At 48.5% G+C, this 19,102-nt stretch overlaps 7 protein-coding genes across 7 annotated transcripts; 4 read left to right on the top strand and 3 right to left on the bottom strand.

Moving 5' to 3' along the window:
* Window positions 1-3,439: 3,439 nt before the first annotated feature.
* SSDH (succinate semialdehyde dehydrogenase) lies at window positions 3,440-4,855 on the top strand (the record flags this gene model as incomplete). The annotated part of the gene is made up of 1 exon (XM_002177061.1): window positions 3,440-4,855. One exon carries the CDS (start codon window positions 3,440-3,442, stop codon window positions 4,853-4,855), a length of 1,416 nt encoding a protein of 471 aa, XP_002177097.1.
* A 580-nt stretch (window positions 4,856-5,435) lies between these two features.
* PHATRDRAFT_42578 (predicted protein) lies at window positions 5,436-5,961 on the top strand (the record flags this gene model as incomplete). Its single annotated transcript, XM_002177060.1, has 1 exon — window positions 5,436-5,961. The coding sequence occupies one exon, from the start codon at window positions 5,436-5,438 to the stop codon at window positions 5,853-5,855; it is 420 nt and encodes a 139-aa protein (XP_002177096.1). The 3' UTR covers window positions 5,856-5,961.
* PHATRDRAFT_42577 (predicted protein) lies at window positions 5,939-8,951 on the bottom strand. The gene is made up of 5 exons (XM_002176556.1): window positions 8,783-8,951; window positions 8,050-8,310; window positions 7,751-7,967; window positions 6,594-7,695; window positions 5,939-6,517 (listed from the first exon to the last, which is right to left on the bottom strand). Exons 2-5 carry the CDS (start codon window positions 8,198-8,200, stop codon window positions 6,125-6,127), a joined length of 1,863 nt encoding a protein of 620 aa, XP_002176592.1. The 5' UTR covers window positions 8,201-8,310; window positions 8,783-8,951; the 3' UTR covers window positions 5,939-6,124.
* Window positions 8,952-10,007: 1,056 nt separating this feature from the next.
* PHATRDRAFT_42576 (predicted protein) lies at window positions 10,008-11,419 on the bottom strand (the record flags this gene model as incomplete). Its single annotated transcript, XM_002176555.1, has 1 exon — window positions 10,008-11,419. The coding sequence occupies exon 1, from the start codon at window positions 11,391-11,393 to the stop codon at window positions 10,008-10,010; it is 1,386 nt and encodes a 461-aa protein (XP_002176591.1). The 5' UTR covers window positions 11,394-11,419.
* Window positions 11,420-13,308: 1,889 nt separating this feature from the next.
* Window positions 13,309-14,378, top strand: PHATRDRAFT_3211 (predicted protein; the record flags this gene model as incomplete). Its single annotated transcript, XM_002177059.1, has 2 exons — window positions 13,309-14,118; window positions 14,196-14,378. Coding segments are annotated over 2 exons (993 nt in total), but the record flags the coding sequence as incomplete, so codon positions are not given.
* Window positions 14,379-15,093: 715 nt separating this feature from the next.
* PHATRDRAFT_31594 (predicted protein) lies at window positions 15,094-15,837 on the top strand (the record flags this gene model as incomplete). The annotated part of the gene is made up of 1 exon (XM_002177058.1): window positions 15,094-15,837. The coding sequence occupies one exon, from the start codon at window positions 15,094-15,096 to the stop codon at window positions 15,835-15,837; it is 744 nt and encodes a 247-aa protein (XP_002177094.1).
* A 113-nt stretch (window positions 15,838-15,950) lies between these two features.
* On the bottom strand, window positions 15,951-18,402 carry PHATRDRAFT_42574 (predicted protein). Its single transcript, XM_002176554.1, has 4 exons — window positions 18,181-18,402; window positions 17,618-18,103; window positions 16,819-17,544; window positions 15,951-16,762 (listed from the first exon to the last, which is right to left on the bottom strand). The coding sequence occupies exons 1-4, from the start codon at window positions 18,328-18,330 to the stop codon at window positions 16,007-16,009; spliced, it is 2,118 nt and encodes a 705-aa protein (XP_002176590.1). The 5' UTR covers window positions 18,331-18,402; the 3' UTR covers window positions 15,951-16,006.
* Between the last annotated feature and the right edge of the window lie 700 nt (window positions 18,403-19,102).

Raw genomic sequence — 19,102 nt, 5'->3', positions numbered from 1 at the left:
AGTTCGTCTCCTCGCTCCCGACCACATTTGGTTCGGTGCAAACGGCTCCGCTCTTTCGGTAGCCAGGATAATTTCTCCTGAAGAGCAATATAATCCATTCCTGGGAATCCACATCGAGTAAGTTCTTCCATGGCCTTCAAAGCGGCGTCAGCTGCAGGATACCGTTCTTCTAAGCGCAACGACCGTAGGTAGACTGGTGTAAACGAGAGTGGAATTCGTAAGATAGCTTCTGCAGCAGCTTTCGAATTCAATTTGAGATCAGCGGCTGTCATGTCCTCTTCTCGTGAGTCACCGAAATAATTCGATGACAAATAAGTCGCATTTACGGCCCCGGGGAAAGGGTTGTTCGCTTTTATATCGCCCGCAAAAACACCATCAAGACGAACATTGACCGATGCCAAACGTTCGCAAAAGCCAGCCGCTTCTCTCCACCTCTTCATTTTTGCTAGCAAAGTAACCTTTGTCTCTTGGAGATCGACGGAACCGTTCGCAATTTGAAGTGCCATTGCAACCTGGCCTAGCGCCTCCGCATGAAAGCGCCGGCTATGGGGGCTTTGAACACTGGCTTCCAAGCTCTTAGCAACTTGATTTTGAGCTTCACGTAGACGGGAAGCATCTGTCATTCCCAATGTTGCCTCGGTAATCATGTGATTGAGCACACCCTGCACCTCCTCGAGTCGACTAGACTGGGAAGAGTTTTTGCAGAATTGAATTGCCGAATTAGCAAATTCGATAGCTCTATCCAGCGTTTCGCTGGCTTTGTTGTGTTCCCCCAATTTGAGTAAAGCTCTACCCCAGCGAGTCAGCAGCTTGACTCTAAGCGGAGAACCGCCATCCACAGAAAACTGATCAATCTCATCGGCTGCATTCGATACGTACGCTACCGCTTTTTCACAGTCCGCTGCGGCTGCCCCATACCCACCAACCATAAGAAAAGCCGCAGCACGATTTGAAAGTAAAACGGCGTAACCATTTCTTGAAGCTGAATGGGTTTGAGCACCTGCTGGCATTTGATCAAATGCCTGAATGGCTTGTGTGTAAGCCAAAATTGACGACCGGTAGTCGCCGTTCATATAGTAGCTACGAGCTTCCTCTCGCTTTGAATCAACTAGGCCAGTAAAACCTGAATGATCAGCATGAGGAAGGGTGCCACTATCATCTTCTACAACTTGATTTAGCGACGTGCTTGGTTTTGGCAATCCGCGTCGGCGTGTAGGAACTCGAGAGCGCGAAGAAGCCCCAGTTCCGACGTTAAACTGAATGTTTAGAAGTGTTGGGCTTGTGATAGAAGATTCTTCCGTATCGACATCCATTGGAGAGAATACCTTTGATCGTGCTGAGTGTGGAGTTCCATTGCTTTGTTGAGTCGAAATCTTGGGGCGGCGCAAGGGGCGCTGGGCATTCGAAGAATTTGATTCTCCGGAAGTAGTCCCAACCTGAAAAACCTCATTTTGGATAGGTTTGGAAAATGCGCCGACGAACGCGGGAGGAGGGCTCGGCGTTGCAAGAAACGGATCAAAGAGGGGCGCTATGGGTGTACTTCCGGAGACAACTGGCGTGCGACCCTTTCGGCTCTTTTTCCCAATTCCCGTTTTCATTTCTGAGTTTGTTCCCATTTGAAAGCCTCCTTCCATATTTTGGGGGGCAGGTGTAGCAACTGTCTCTTCCGGCGTCGCCGTTGCTGCAAACGCAGAAGGCGGAAGGCGGGAAACGCTGGGAGGAGGAGCGAACGAAAATCCGGAAGCCAGTATCGTATCATTCCAAGTTGCGGAATCCGCCAAGGGTTCACTCGTACGAGTGTGTGATTTGGAGGAGGACTGAGACTGTGCGGGGCTCTCGGCACCGGGGTCACTCATATCTGCCCCGGGTCGCTGCCTCCGAGGCGGCGTTGTGGAAGGAGCAGGACTGTTGGGGTTCCCCCGTAAACTGCTGGCCCAATCCGGTGCATCTGAAGTTGTGATTTCCTGCATGAACGGTATGCTTTGTGCAAAATCTGTGCAACAAGGACGTCGCTCCTTATTCTTTGACGTGGAAAGGGGTGGTTTTACGAAATTAGAATCGTATCGGAGGGGACTTGATCGCGCATGTGCGGAGTAAAAAAATGAGGTTGGATCCGAATCTCCCGCGCTGGAGCTCTGCGAGGACCTTATCTGACTCGCGGTTCCAGTGGTCTCGTTGACTTTACCTGGGTCCCCTTGTCCGACATTTAATTGTTTCATCCCGTGCTCTAGATGGGTCGTTGGCACCTCTTGTAGTATCTCGGATTCCTTCTTTTCGTCTTGCTTTTTGGAGCGATTGAAAAGAAGAGGGAACGTCGGGTTGGCTCGTGTACGAGGTTTCGTTTCCTCCATTTCATCCTCGAATATGTTAGTGTATGATGTTGATTTCATCGCCGTGAAAAAGCCACGACGAGAGTTGATATTTCGTTTGTCCGACTTGGGCGTGTTCGATGGGAGCACCGTACGCGCCGGCGATCGTCCTTCACTTCGAATATGCTCCGTCGCCCGTACCGGAGAAGGTTCGGTCTCCAACGAACAGGTCCGTTGGGAATGTGTTGATTTGGATTCCCGTATTTCAGGCCGTTCCTCTTTGTTTCGATCCAGTGAACACTGCAAAAAGCTCTTGGCCATTTCGCGGAAGGAGTGTTTCGGCAAATCGATGCCTAGACGACTCTCAATCTCATCCGCAACGAAATCCACCGTTCTATGGTCGTAAGATCCATCAATACGTAGAGCATCGACCATGGCTTGCAATTCATTGGTCTCCGTCGATGCCATTGTTCCTTTCCAATAACAATGGTGGTAACAGTAAAGTTGTCCAAACTGCTAGAGTGGGTTGGGGATTTGTTGTTTTTGCTCTCGAATGGCTCGACCCTGAAAACGCGACTACGGCCCCGTGTCTCCGTCGCCGTCGCGTCGTTGGAGCTTTGCCGGAGCTTCCCCGGGAGAATATTGGTTAGACCACTCAAACCAGAATGCGCGCCGGACAGCCAAACTGTCCGACTCTAGTGTGTGCATACGTCACGTCCCACCATAACCCTTTGTAAAAATTGGCGGAGTCTCTCTAACTGTGAACCCCCTCGGTGCTGATACGGGGTCCAACATAATCAATCCAGATTGACGTGTGAATACCACAAGTCTTCTCTGGAGGATAGTATCTCATTGTTTCCATACCTCACCATCCCAAGCCAAGACGTTGTCAAGCAGGATAGAAGGAGGGGGCTATAGGAAGGGTGACCTCGATGATATTTTGCGCCAGCAAGGGTTTTGTTCGCTCTCTCAGTTTGTATCGTTGCACGGAAAACTCTGTCTCGTCACGGTGCTCGGGTGTGTCGTCGCGTCCTATCGTTACAGTGTCGTCTGTTCGAACGCAGGCTCGGAACCGACTGTTACTACGAACGGAGAGTCTTTTTAGGCGAGCGGTGCCGCATCAAATAAGAATGGTACAGGGAGTAGCCGTTGTGGACGGAAGCATCATCAACAAGAACCCGGCTACTGGTGAAGTTATCAGTCGGGTTCCGTGCACACCACTCGATGAGCTGGATGTCATGATTCGCGAGGCCAAATTGGCGCAAAAGTCCTGGGCGACGACTCCCGTGGCGAAACGTATCCAACTATTGCGGGATGGGCTGCAGGCAATCGAAGCCAAGTCGGGACAGCTTGCTCGGTGTATTACGACCGAAATGGGAAAGCCCATTGCCGAAGCGCGGGAAGAAGTCGAGTTTGCCGTCGGCAAAGCCGAGTATTTGACATTGTTGGAAGCTTCTTTACAACCGCAACAGCGCGGATCCTGTACGGTGATCCGCCAATCCCTTGGTGTGGTGACCGTCCTGAGCCCTTGGAACTTTCCCGCCGACGAAATTTTGCTACTGCTTTTGCCGGCGCTGGGCTCGGGCAATACCGCGATTGTCAAACCTTCCGAAGTCTCCCCGGAAACGGGTGCGATTGTCGTGAACTGCTTAGCACAGTTCTTACCAGAAAACGTATTGCAATTGGCCCAAGGAGATGCACAAGTGGGTGCACACTTGGTTTCGCACAAAGACGTAGATATGGTGGCCATGACGGGAAGTAGTGCGACGGGCCAGAAGATTTTGACTGCGGCAGCTCCGCATCTGAAACGATTCGTTTTGGAAATGGGCGGAAAAGATCCCATGGTCGTGTTTGATGACGCTGATTTGAATCAAGCTGCAAAAGATGCCGTCTCTTACTCTTTATCCAACACGGGACAAGTCTGTTGCTCCATTGAACGCATTTATGTGGCACAGACCATTTACCGCGAGTTCCAGGAACGCGTTACTCGCTGTGCTGCGGAGTACCACGTGGGCAACGGCATGGACGAAAACGTCAATGTTGGTCCCATGGTATCCATTCGACAACGCGATCATGTAAAGCGACACGTCGAAGATGTCATTGCCAAAGGTGCCAAAGTCTTACACCAAAGTAAGATTCCGTCAACTGCCAGTACAGAATCCTCTTTCTTCCCCGTGACAGTTCTGGCGGATGTGAAGGAGAACATGCACATGTACCATGAAGAAACTTTTGGCCCCGTGGTCGCATTGACTCCATTTGACGGGTCCGAAGAAGAAGCTATTCGGCTGGCCAACGATACTGAATATGGACTGGCGAGCTGCGTCTATACGCAAGATATGGACAGAGCACAGAGAGTAGCGAGCGCAATCGAGGCTGGGCAAATCGGTATCAACTGCTACTCATTGGAAAACATGGACGTGGCGTGCCCCTGGGTAGGCCACAAGAAGTCTGGTTTTGGGTATCATTCCGGCCAGGAAGGGTTCCATCAGTTTTCTATTCCCAAAACGCTGGTGTATGTTCCCAGTGCACATAGTACGAAGGATTGAAACAAACGTCAAACTGTATCTATTTTAATGAATCCCCAATGCTTACTCATTGCTCTACTAGCTCGACACAGTAAGTTCTTCAGATAGCAATAGAAATTGTTGTGTTCAAGGTTGAAGCTGCTTACCCTGTGCCGAAACTGCATTTCGGTACAACATTTTCGGGATCAACGACTTTTTAAATTCTAATATCGCAGTCTGCTTTAGACAGTGAATTTACTTGTATGAACTACAATTCTAGCTTATGTTATACAAGCTCCTAGCTAGCTAGCGAGATGACGCTAGCTCACAGTCAATCGCCGACTGTGGATGAGGAACGGAAGCTTCGATGCTCTCCATGCATTCTTCAGCGGTGCAGTATACTCTTTTCCATAAATACATTGACAGGATCACGCTTAGAGAAGCCTCCAGCCTCCTAACAAGTAACTGTAAATTGCATGACAAACGAGAGAGACATGTAGAAAGAGCGCACGACCCGAATTCTAGCAACGCAGAGCGCAAACTGCCTGTACTGTCACACAAAAACGCAATTCGAGATTCGCAAAAAGTAGCAGCAGTATACGACACGCCGACCAAGAGTATCATGAATCCGCGAACAGAAGCAACAGCTCAGACAGAACCTTCTTCCTCCATTGATGCATCCGAAATGTCTGCGCAGCAACATGGAAGGGATTCAACAGGAGGAACAGCTACAGTTCGTAATCCGACTGGATCGGTCACGATGACGGTAACGGATGCAGCGACAACGCGGCATGAACCGGAGCCGTTGGTTCTAACCCTCCAGGCACACCCTTCGGTAAGATGGGAAAATGACGTCATCGATAATGAAGGTATGGGACGCAAGTCGTCGAAAAGGTGCTGCATTTTTCACAAACAACGGCCGTTTGATGAGAGTTCTACTGATTCATCTGATCAAGACGGCAACGACGACCGAGACAAGAGAAAAATTGCGCGCCCGAAGAAGAGTAAGGAAGTACCGGACTTTCAAAGATATCATGCCTAATCTTTTGCCTCAACCCTTTGACGGAATATGTGCTTAAGTTTGCGTGGGACAGGTTTCGATGAATGTGAAATCAGTTAACAGATAATAGAACGATGTCTTTTTATTGACCACTGCATCAAAAATGTAGTTAATGTGAATAGCGAATACAACTAAAAGGTAGTCGAAACATTGCAAGGAATAAAGGTGCATGTAGCCTTCACTATCTGGGCAAGGGACGCTTTCCCAGAAAATGAAGTGAGTGATGTAATTTGACAGAAACAGCTCAGAAACTAAGCCACTCGACGAACACGTCGACTAGGAATGCCTTGCTCCCCTGACTTGTGGCCTGCTTCAGACAAACTCTCGTCAGAGGAGAGTGAATCGTCTTTGTTTGAGGAAGCATCTGAAGAAGAGGACGAAGAATTAGGAACAACGTTCACGGCAGATGGAACTGTCATCGACATTTGAGGCATTTGGAGAGAATCCAGGATGGCGTCGGCCTGACTTGCCGCCATTTCAGCGGCATCGAATGGAGTATGATGACCACTTTCTCGTAATAATTGATGGAGTTGAGATTGCACAGAGCCAGTGTCAAAAGAGATACTCGCCGAAATGAGCTTGTTGGAAGCTGGGCTGAAGATGCCTCTCATACTTCCCTTGAGTGAGAATCCAGATGTTTCCCCCTATTAACAGAAAAAGCAAGCAGTTGGAACTACTTTTCTGGAATGTACCTCGCCTGGTAAAAGTACAGGTTCTTACCTTCTTGGAAGTTTTGGCGGTCCATTCCAGCACGGCATTGCAGCCATCCATGAGAAAATTCGCACGGTCACACTCATAGTGTAACGATATATCGCCTATACTATCTTTGTCGAATCCCTGAAGAAACGAGGCAAGATTGCTGGAATCTGCCATGACTTCACAAACACCATTTAGTTCTTGTTCAAAGTCGGTCGTTCTTGCGTCCTTAACCATAGAGCGAAATGCGGTCACAGGAAGCTTAAGAAAGAAGCCTTCTTCGAGAATGGCGGACCAGCGCGCGACATTTCCTTCGTTACGGCCGCGAAGCTTCAGGAACTCTTCGATGACGCGGAAACGAACTTCGCGCTGTTCAGCTTCGCGTTGGACCGCCTGTCGTTTCTCCAGGTCGGCAGCATCGCGTTGGGCGACAAGTTCAGTTAGAGTATGCTTCAGCTCTTCAACGTAAGCCTTCTTGCGCAGACGCGTATTCCGTGCGTGCTCGCGATTCCGATCTCGGTTTTGACGCGCACGTTCGTCAGGGGTGAGATTCTGCCGGCGGGATCGGTTGCTATTTTTTGGATCGTGAACGGGCGCAACCGGAACAACGTTCGAAGCAGCGCCAGTGCAAGCTGTGACCCAGTTGTTGCCGGTCAGTGCCTTGATGTGCGCCGTGCTTGTGTCCACTTTTTCCGCTGAAGCAAAGTCAGACTTGCCAGATTCAACCTTGGTAGTTCCAGCCGACATGATCAGATTCGAAACAGCAGCCTGAGCTATAGTTTTGAAATCGGCCTCGGATTCCGCTATAGAAGAGTCGGAAGATGACATCGATACGCTTACAATATGGGGCTGAACTCCAAGAGTGTTGATACCCGTTGAAGACACGACACTTTCGGTAACTTGAAGCTTCTCAGCTGCCTTCTCAACCAAAAACAAAGGATTGGGAGTGTCATCAGCTGCGGCTTTCTTTTGTACCGTACTGGGTATGGTATTTCTCTCTGGGATACAAGCTACCTCGGTTGGTACTTGAGAAACGGTAGTCGTCACGGTGGGGGTAGGGTCCGCTCGTTTCGGTGCGGCCTTTGTCAAGCTAGCCTTGCGTTTAGCAGCAGGAGATGAATCCGGGCTAGAATCCGGTGATGTGCGTTTCTTGGTGATCATTGTGAGAGATCGTGGTGGACATCGTGGTAGCTGGGGCGCTCGCCACGGGAGTAATGGATTGAGCGGCAGCATTGGCTTCAGCAGCCAGAAGTGTACTCAAATCGTTGAACGATGTCGAAGGACGAAATGCTCCTAGTCCATCGTCCATCGCTGTAGAGGAAAGGCCACCAATATTGATAGGATGAAGCTCATCGTCATGATGGCTGTGCACCCCGTGGTCGAGCAGCGTTGGGATTTCTGGAGAAACAAAAAAAAACAGCATCGGTTGAGCAAAATGAAGAGGCTGGACTTCAAAGCAACAATGCCGTGAACAACATACCATTGGGATCCCCATTTTCATCTACACCGGCATTGTTGTAGATATCCATGAGCTCATCTCCAAACAGCTCCCCGTCGAAAAGATCGCTTGTGGTCACAATCGTGGGAAGGGAAACATTGTGTGATTCGACCGAAGGCCATTCAGCAGACATATTTAGGTAATGAGTTGTGTTGGGTAAGCAGGATAAAGTGTTTGCGGCTAGAAAGGCAGTGACGGAGAGGTATAGAAAGAGAAGATGGGTAGATCAAAGTAAGCGGTAATCTGAAATCAAAGAGGAAGAAATAAAAAAACGTAATCAGAAAATGCCACTTTGACCTCTCATTCACTGCACAGACTGTGGTAGAGTAGAGAGACTTTCACAACAGGCGCGATTGTGATGTCCAAGCAACATATCCGACCAAAAGCAATCAGCGAATGCTCACAGTCAGTGGTACTGCGGGCTTCAACGAATAACAACCACCCATCAAACTCGACATCAACGAAGTTCTACGCCTTGATCGGCGCTTCCGAAGATCGTAAAACTCAATTCATTCGCAAGAATTAAGCGCACGACGTGCATTGTAATCAATACATCACAGTATAGCCAACACAGCCAACAACGAATCCTTCTTCAAAGAGCGCTTCGTGGGAAAAGCCTATTTTTGAATCTTCAACTGCCCCGTACATTTCTACAGCGATTCTACGTGTCCAAAAGAAAGACATCGATCTCAATTTCAAGATCCAAAACGTACATTGTAGTGTTGATATTCAATGGGTGGACGAATGAATGATGTGATTTGAGCGAGATGAGTGGTGTGGAAGAATGAAAGCAAAAGTGTGTATGATGTGAAGTGGTAATGGCCGAAAGCGCTTTCTCTTCCTTGTGATTGTTTTTTGTTGTTGATGTGATGGCAACAATTCGCTCCGCTGTGTTTTGGACGGAATCGTTCGACAAGGAGAGTGGCCGCCGCCGCAAACTCGCTTCCGTAACCGTCCACCATATCCGGAAGATCACTGACGTTTCGTTCGTCCAATCAAAATAGAGGAAAACAGTGACGCATTTCACCGCTTTTCTCCGATAGCGCGAGACTATCGTGGCAAGGCCACGTTCAGCGGAAGTTGGCTGGCGTAGGCAGTGCCTCCACTTCGTTGGCAATATGACGTGACCTTCTCCCCCGGGAAGTGGATGGACAAAGCCTATGAAAAATTCAAGTCTTAGAAACGTGGAACACTCTTCAGAAACGAAAAATTGAATCTTCTTAAATACCGTCTCCGATAAAGAATCAAATCTGCACATCTCAGCCAACGATGCCAATGCTTTCATCAGATTTATCTAATTAGTGTTCAGAAAGAACTCGACGACAGCAACCTTTTTATTTCATTTAGTCAAATAATAAGTAGTATTCCGACTTGAATGGAGGAAGACAGCACCGAGACAGAGGCGTGACTACTACGTACAGTTGGTATTTCAGAATAGACTGACGAAAACCTGACAGGTGTTTGTGAGAAATCACTCCAAAGGTTTCTGTCTCTGTGCATTGACATTTACATTAGATCGCAAAATAGTAAACGCGTGGGACCGAGACACATTCATCGGCAATCAACTGCTAGGAATACCATGATGCAAAATAAAGGAGATTCCTTGACAGTGAATCCAACAGAAATCTGGAAGCGATCATTCTCCGTTGGATGGACAGATTATCCATCTCCATCCACCGGGTTCGGAACAATCTCGGTAGTCTTGTGGTCTAACCGCAAAAAAGCTGACATTCCCTGCCATTGGTACATACTCATAACTGGAAGCTCTATTCGTCCTTATTGCTCTATTTCTAGCACCTTCGTGGCTATTCGATTTCGCCGACGCGCAAGAGGAAAGTAGTACGCGCTCTGGTTTAGAGGTCCAGAGTCAGATTGGAAAAAAGGCAATCTTTAAGAACCCTGCGAGCGCGTGTTCGATTCCAAGAAAGCTCTTGTTTTGATCAGATGTACACGTTCGCAAACGGATCCAGGTGTTCGTCCGCTGTCCCCAATAGCGGCGACGAAAGACCTTGATGCGGGTCCAACATTAGCGTGCTCTCATCCTGCGCCGAGCGCGAATGCCGATAGCCTGCAGAGTTTGGTGGTATGAGTCGACGGTGTTCGGTCGACCGGTCCATGGTCCAGTAGCTGTCAGAGCTCGACGGTGCCATGTGTGGTTGCATTGTAGTTCTCGCACGCGCTAGCATGACTTCGGTTGTGTTACTCGGTATCCCGGAGTGCATATCACTGGGCGGCGGTCCATGTCGTTGTTGTTTAGAATAGTGCCTGCAGTTTTGCTGCTGCTGTCGGTGAGCCATACTGTAGCATTGCTGAGCCATGTCGTAGCAATCAGGCGTCCCATCATTATAGTGAAGGTTAGTTTTGCCTCCGCTCCCGAATGTGCCGTTCATCGGATTAGGATGGGCTGGTCTATATGAATTGCGATGGAGACGATCGTTGTAATTGCTAGAGGGAAGTCCCCGCATAGAAGACATCGGGTGCATGGAAGCATGTTGGTCCATTTGCTGCTCCATCATGGCTTGATAGCGAGCCAGCGATTGACCTTGGTGTGCGATGAGTGCGTTAAGCGATGCTTCTTCCTGTATCGCTGCCTCGTGGCTTGCTGTGTACATGTCCAAATCGTACGGAGGCCGTTGTGGTGGACTGGAAATTCCAAAAGAATTGGTAGAGCGGATGGGGTTTCCGTGATCAGGAGCTCTGCTGGTGCTCGATAGTTGTTCCGCAGTCGTAGCCATTGAAAAGCTTGAGCCTTGTTTGAGAGACACCTTGCGCAACATGGCCGCCTTTCGTTCCGCGCTTGGCTCTTGCTTCGCGCTCCACTCGCTTAACTCTTGCTTGTAACGACATTTTTCCATTTCTGCGCGTTCTTCGAAGATCACTTTGTCGTCGTCGCTCAGTTCTTTCCATTGCGAGGCAATCGACCGCGCAAGATCGGCAAAGCTAATTTTACCATGTGTCTTACGATGACGACGTTTTTCCTTTTTTTGTTTGTGCTTCATACTGATAAGTTCAACATCCTTTGCCGTAAAGGGAAGGTTGCTCGGTGTATCCGAAATAAGTCGCTGTCTCGCTAGTTGGAAAAATAGATTGTACGCGCTCAGTGGGCGCTTCGGCTTATCCAACGGTTTACGCCAGGGACGCAGCTTGGTTGTCAAAGAAAACTCGTCTTCGATGGCGAACGATCGAGGTGTTTGCGGAGGGGTAAGCGTACGAGGAATGCGTTGGAAAACAGCATCCTCAGAGAGCTCGCGCCCGTTACTCCTTGCGATGTGTGGGGAGCATTGCTGATCCGGCGTGAAACGAGTGAAGTTGGGCATTTCGTCCATTGACGCTCTCCTTCGAGTCTGTGAAAACAGCTGTTGCAACTTAAAAAGGTCAGCTATATGCCACGATTGAGAAAAATATCAGCTTCGTGGGGAGTAACGCATATGTAGCGTAGGAGAGGAATCAGACCGTGAAAAAATGCTTAGTGCTGGGAGGCTTTGCTGTTACATCGTCGACAATCTCTTCGACCTTGATAGTACAATAACTATAGGACTAACAATCGGACCGGTATGGAGTCTCTCTCATGTTCCTTACCTGCGGATGCAACTGAAAATCGCTCATCGGATGATAATATGTTTGGCTATGCTTGTCTGTGGACCACATTGATTACACTGCTTGCTCTACAGCATTGTTTTGTATTAATGCAGTCGTTTCGCGAAACAATCGAGACTGGAAATGAGACTCACTACTTAAAAGAAAAGTCAACCGGGATTGTGTTGCCGAAGTGTAAATATGGAGTCCGTGAAGAGTAAATGCCGGAAAGAATATCCACGGACATTGGATTAAATGCGCGATATACATCAATGAATATGTTTTAATGATTACTCGCCCTGAAAGCGATGAGTTTCTATTAAGCCCTCATTTACTCACTCATGGTTTGCTGGGCCTTGTTCTGGCACAGATCTATCTCATGTTTCCTATAGTCCAAGAGCGCACGCAAGACAAGAAATGAGAGTTGGGCTCTAATACTCACCAGTTTACTTTAAGTGCGAAGGCTACATACGAGCTTCGCGTGTTTCCTTACACTTAGTAAACGATCCATAAACGGTCCGTGATCCCAATGAAATACCTTTACTTAGAAATGTAAGATCGCAAGTCGCAACTCCACAAACACCGTGACTCGAAAATGCTTCGAGCCATGAAAAGGAGTTGTATAATTCACCTCCAAAAGCCGAAGGCGAATCACCTCGCTGCATTCTTTTTCTTCAAGTCGGGCTCGTCTCTAATCCGTCTTCTATCCTTTATCCTTAATCTTATCAGACATCATCAATGTCACATCAGACATCGAAATCGAAAAGCAGCAGAACGACGATTGACGTTGACTGTCTAGAGGGCAGCTTGACAGTGTTTTTACAGATCATCGGGATCGATAAAACTGCTCTTTCATCACCTTACACTCGAGAGTGTGTTCAAGCGTCCGCTGTATGACCCTGCAGCATGATGGCATATCCAGAGAACGTGGTGTGTCTAATGTCCTTGCTTCTTGCCGGGCAGCACTTTCTATCGACTCGGGGATTTGTGCTGCCGACGGACAGCTCAAACATTGCCTACCGAGGGCTTTTGCTGTCGACAAATAGACGTCGCTCCTCCACACAGCTCCTACAGAGGGTTGAATTTTCGGCTTCCAACTCCACTCAACCCGATGATGTCCCAAAACGCAAGCGCCGACTCTTCCGATTGCCCATAAAACGACGGCGGGAAGACGAGAAGCAACGCGCAACGCCAAGCGTCACTGCGGGACTACCCACGGCACCCAATTCGTCCGATAGCGGATCGGACCGTCCGTCGAAATCCTTACAACGAAGGAGAGGAAGTGCTCAGCAAAAGAAGAAACACTCTCGAGATACGGACCAAAAACAAGGCAAATCCTGGTTGGGACGTATATTTCAGCTCGTCACTTTAGGCTGTGCGTTATTTGTTGTGTCTCCCATTTTATCGGGCGAGCTTGGTGAGCAATGGGATGTTCGAGCAAAATACTCATCCACTCGACCTTCCTACCGTGCGGCTTTAGATCGGTCATTGGACGAAAGGTGGTCCATTGGCATTCCTCCAGACGACAAAGCTACTACTGGGGACGAATCAGCACCAAGTAACAGTCGTGAGGATTCCGTTCCCCTCGTGCCGCACTTTGAGAAAGGAAAGAAAAGCAAACTTGCCGACGTCTCGGTTGAAGAGCGCCGGGCCGTCTCTCTAGGCTTTGTAACGGAAGCAGTCGAAAAGATTGGTCCTTCGGTGTTGCGAATCGATACAGAAACTCATCTCCTGGAAGAAGAAACCGTCGGACTACCCCCACGGGGGCCGGGTTTTGTACAGCAAGGTCAAGGATCTGGCTTAATATTTTCGTCTGATGGCTTTGTGCTGACAAATGCACATGTAGTCGAAGATGCCACCAAGGTAACCGTTACTTTGACGGACGGTCGCATGTACCAAGCCGAAGTGAAAGGGGCTGATGAGATTGTGGATATTGCGGTCCTGAAGATACTTCCTGAACGCAGTGCGGATGGTAGCACATTGCCTTTGAAAGATCTACCGGTGGCTGAACTAGGTAACAGTGACAAGCTTACAGTTGGGCAGATCGTCGTGGCTGTCGGAAGTCCAGGCGGCCTTGACAATACCGTCACTATGGGAATCGTTTCTGGTCTCGAGCGATCTTCTCATATCGTTGGCATTCCCCATAAAAAGGTTGATTACATCCAAACGGATGCTGCTATTAACCCTGGAAACTCAGGGGGGCCTCTGGTGGATGTTCAAACGGGGCAGGTAGTGGGTATAAACGCTGCCATACGCGCTCATATGGAAGGAACCAGCTTTGCAATTCCTATAAATCGTGTGCAGGAAATAATGCACGACTTGGCGGAAGGACGCGAAGTTCATCATGGCTATTTAGGTATTTCCTTGGCTTCATGTACACCAGAATGGGCTAGGCAAAACAACTATAAGATGGATGCAGAGTTTGGTCGTGTCCCGGAGGTGTACGGAGCCTTGGTTCACAAAGTCTTTCCCAGAGTAAGTAGGGTTTGGTTGTGATAGTGGTGCATGGATCAGAAATTAACGTTTGCCAACAAATCCTTTTTTATCGTCAGACACCAGCCGAAAAGGGTGGGTTACGGGAAAACGATGTGCTGTTGGAGATAGGAGGTAAAAGAGTACAATCTTCCGACGATGCACGGCGCTTGATTGACGCAGCACCCATGCATCAAGATCTCGATGTGACGCTACTTCGAGAAAATAGACAGATTTCGTTGACGGTACAACCTGTTGATCTGGCGACGAGGCTGAGAGAAATCCGAAGGGAACGTCAACAACAGATGTTGAACCAGCGATTACGCTTCCAAGAACTTGGTCCCTTTCGTTTTCAATAATCTCTCCTGTGCTCCATGATAGTTCATGAATACTTCACATACTCAGAGATGCGGAATGCAGATAAAGTTCCCCTTTCCAAGCAGATGTTCTCCATATTTCTGACGCTGTGCGACGTCGATGGTCAAGGTGTACGGCCCTACAGTACTGTCGACAATAAGCATGAGCCGTAGCATTGCGACCGAGAGAGTAGAGTTAAACTACTGATCACCACTTCCCAATTAGAGTTAGAATTCTTTCGCTTTTGTCATTGACAGGCAACACCTCCGTAGGCAGAATCGATCGCAGCTAACGGAAAGCTAGGGTGATGCAAGAGATAGGGAAATTCCTGATGCAAGAGTGGCCCACCGTGCTTTTGGATTGGCAGCAAGGTGCTTTTCGGACTCTGTCTACCAGACGCGGGCTACGTCTTCCGAAATCGTTTTAGCTCAACAAATGCTAGAGTAAAAGTTTGCGAGATCCCTCCACTAGATCAAGCTGGCTCTCGACCACAGCAAATTTCTTTTCACATCATCATCGGGATCGCCAGCCCAGAACCAAGGACAAAAGTGAACATTGTTAGGTAAACTTTGTATTCGATTGTCGCAACACCGGAACCTCATCAGTAGAAATCTTTTGAAGATGTCAACGGACGCCAATGAAAACACTAATCCTGTGAATAATGAAACGCACAACAATGACGGTGTAGGGGAAACAAAACCGGCAGCTGCTGCTGGCGACGCGACGAATTGTGCAAAACGCGCAGCCCTGGTCGATTTGGACGAAGAAGAAAATTCGAAACGCATGAAAGTAGAAGTGTACGATCTTGCGGAAACGATGGGTTTCAAGGCTGGGGATCGTTTGGAGGTAGAGTGGGAAATTGTGGACGCGTCGTCGACACCGGGGACACACGAAGCAGATGATGCTCTAGCAAGAACGCGCTGGTGGGGCGCGACTTTGATGGAGCATGACGGGAGAACGGAAGATTCTGTGGCGATCCGCACGCTCGATTATGATCCGTACGTGGAAGGAGGATTTCCTGATCATTCGAAAGAAGATGTCATTTTCTTGGGCCGTGATCTGCTGGTCGATCCCGTTACACAAACAGAACTGCAGTTCCGTCGGCAAGGTGCTGAAGAGGAGGACACTGTGTACGTGGGGCGCGAAGATATTGAGAGCATCGTGAACGCAACACTTGCCCAGGCGTTGCAAAGGAATCAAAGCTCGTGGAATGCGATGGAACCATCAAAACAGGCTTTCATTGCATCGATGATTGCTGAAAAGAAGGAAAAGCTTACCGAGCTTCTTTCGAGCCACGCCGACGCGAACGGTGTTGTTACTGCGGACGACATGCGCACCATATTGACGCAAACGATGGAGCTTTGAATGCGGTCCGCTTTCGATCGTGTTATGCCTCTCAGCGGACTGATAGTGAGGTTCAACGTCACAAATTTGGACATTCAAAAGACGATTAGACTCTACAGATCCATTTTGCGCCTAAAGCTTACATCATTCCATTTAACGTTATATAGAGTATTTTATCAAACAACCTGCTTTACCACTCTCCATTTGAATCGAAACTATAAGGACGCTGGTAAAACCGCTCGTAATTGGTGTCATCTTGCCAATTGCGGCACCACTGCTTGTCACTTTCGAACTTTGAGGGCCAGTCTTTGCACTCGCAAAATACCTTGCGATGGACATTGTGGTAGTACTGAAGGTCTCTGTTCAGTTTGAGTGAACCGTCACTTCCGGAAACGCCTGCAGTGTCCGATTGACAAGAATTGGGATCTCCTGTGGGGGCGATTCTTTCTTTCAAAAGCCTTGTCAACTCGGCAAGCTGGCGAGGATGAATTTTAATAGGATCTTTCATAGCTCTCCAATGGACAGTTTCTGCGCACGGGGCAACTACCTGAGTACCTTCGTATCTGAAGTAATACTCGGTATTTACCTTCAGCATCCATTCGTACGGCCAGTACTCGATGTCAGCATAGTCCTCTTGATGGACAGTGGCTTGTAAGGACCGGTGCTTGTAATTTGAATAGATCCGATTGAAATAATCTTCCTCGCTCTCTTCATCCCTTTCAAAATTTTCTTTCCGCAAAACAAGCCGGCGGCCGTCCACCTCCATAAACTTAGTACCACTTGGGAAAGACTGCACACCTTTGATGTCTTCGCCGACCTCCATGCCAAAACTTGTTCCGCGAAGCGTTCGTCTGTTGGAATCATACTCCTTCGGCTCTGAGCAGCAATACCACTGCAAGAAAAGGAAACACGCGGTCAGCGGAATACTTCGAATCAACTCCATCAACTGTTATCAATACGTACGCAGATTTCAGTCATTTTGTCTCCGAACTGCTTCTGAACATCCCGACAGTAGCTGGAGTCGGAACCATCGCAACAGCTTTCAAGATTGCACATGCGGTTTGGTTCGTTCGACAACGACGAACATTGTAACGTTTTTGGAATTTTGGGGTTGATGGGACTAGGCGGTCCAACGCTCTTTCGTTCTCCTCCACAACAATGGTGACAAGCCGAGTAGATGGCATTTCCTGGGAAAATGTTCTCATAAGCGTCCCAGCAATACTCGGAAGTTGACCTCTGGGTTTCACAACAAGGATCGTTGGAGTAGCAAAGCCTATCATAGTTCATATCAAATGCATCACAGTCAATAGGCGGAGGTGCCGAAACAATTTGCTCAGTGATGGTTGGCGTGTCGGTGGTGACGGTGACGGAAGGGGGTGCAAAGATAGGAGGTAAGACCCACTCGGTTGGACGTGACGTAGTCGGAATTACAGGAGACAAGGTAGTGATCGAGGCAGTTGGTGATTTGGTGGGGGCAACGGATGGAACCGGGGCGGGTTCACCCTCTCCAAAAGACTGTAGCTCACCAGCTTCGAATCTCCAAGCATCAGTTGGCTGCTGACCACGTTCAGAAAAGATTCGACATCTACCGTACGGAGCTGAAGGCGGAAGTCCACATTCACGCCGGACCTTCTCCTCCTTTTCTCTCCAGGCACAAATCAGTTTGTCTAAAAACGGCCATGACTCTGCATCGTCGTAGGCTTCCATAAAGAGAGTTACATAGCCGAGCTGATAAGACCAGAAAAGATTCACGTTAGGTTTCGGTACTACTAAGTACAGAAGTATTGGATGCGCTTCATACCTGATTTTTGTCATGTTCAATCTCGTAGAAATGCTTAAGTGTGACTTCGGCGTCGTATCTCTTTCCCTCTTGTGTATGATGGCTGGGTACAGATATGTCGGTCGATTGGAGCCACCACCAATCCGGGAAACCTTTGCTGTAATCTAGACGAGGAAACCTCCTCACATCTTGTCCATTTCGATTTTCAACACAAGAAATTTCACCGTCTGATTCAATGGGGACTGACAGACGCAAACCGTGACGTTCAATCGAAAATTCATCCACCATATCTTTCCATGCACAAGTATCGTCCTTGTACGCCATCCAATGCCAATCTGGGCATGATTTCTCGTTGCTTCCGCCGATCACCCCCCGGTCGCGCTTCAAATCAATCGGTGATTGTCTGTGAAAACCACAATTCTCTGGTCCACCTTCAGGGCACCACTGACAGGTGTTTCTGCCCGCGTCCCAGCCTACCAAAAAGGGAAACTTGTCGGGCCAGCCTCGCTGTAAAGGCAAAAAAAAAAGCAAGTAATGAGCAACAGACCCATATGTTAAATGTTTTAAGAAAATTGCGCACTCACACAGGTGTCTTCGTTGCTGCATTCAACTCGATTCCAATTCGGCATTCCGTAACTTTTCTCGCCATCGACAGTGGTGTCCGTGTTGCCATAGTTGAACAAATCGGCTTCCGCCAGGGACAAGAAGAACAAGGCAGAGACAACAAGTTTCATATTGATTGATAATGCCTCGAACAGTTCTTTGCTGGGAGACTTGCTTATTATGTGATGCTTGGGGATTTCCTTTCTACAAATAGTGAGCGAAAATCAACTGTCGATCGTGTTTGAATATGGAACAAGCGAGGTCGACCAAGCTTGGCGATCGAACCATACTGGTTCATCTATTTTTCAATAAGGTGATCACGGTATTATGTGTGTTTTGAAATATAACCACATTTATTATACTATGTAGGACAAAGTCTCAGAAGACGCTAAATTTGAATTTTATTACACACCGGATTTCTAACGCTCACCGAGGAAAGGCCATGATAAATTGTTTGGCGAGCTTTTGCGGTTCTCGAGGAGACTCTCTTTCTACGATTCAATTCGTTCGCACGTTGGAAAGTCTTTGGCTGCCACTCACTGACGACTACCTTCGTGCGGGCAATTTTCTTAGTCACAGTCCGAGCTCTCTCGTAGAGGTCTGGCTCTCGGACTGCGTTTTCCTGCTAGGGACTGAACTGTTATCCCTTTCACGTATAGAATCCGTTGCGCATTGCTTGCCGTGCGCGGGGCAGGTCAATTATCCTAACTGTAAGCAATGTATACAGGGGCGATTTGGCCGTGCCCCAAAGCTAACTGTCAGTATATCCTACCGTGGTCGATATCATCCTCGAATCCCAAACCACCTTTTTGGAAGCGGTGCCGCATAATTGTAAACCGATCCACCTCAGGATTCTATTTCATCTACGCCGAGAGTCGTCCATCCCTGCGGCCCAGTAGACGA

This window comes from Phaeodactylum tricornutum, chromosome 1 (genome assembly GCF_000150955.2).
Source record: "Phaeodactylum tricornutum CCAP 1055/1 chromosome 1, whole genome shotgun sequence".
Classification (NCBI taxonomy): domain Eukaryota; phylum Bacillariophyta; class Bacillariophyceae; order Surirellales; family Neidiaceae; genus Phaeodactylum; species Phaeodactylum tricornutum.
This window is presented reverse-complemented; position numbering and strand designations above follow the sequence as displayed.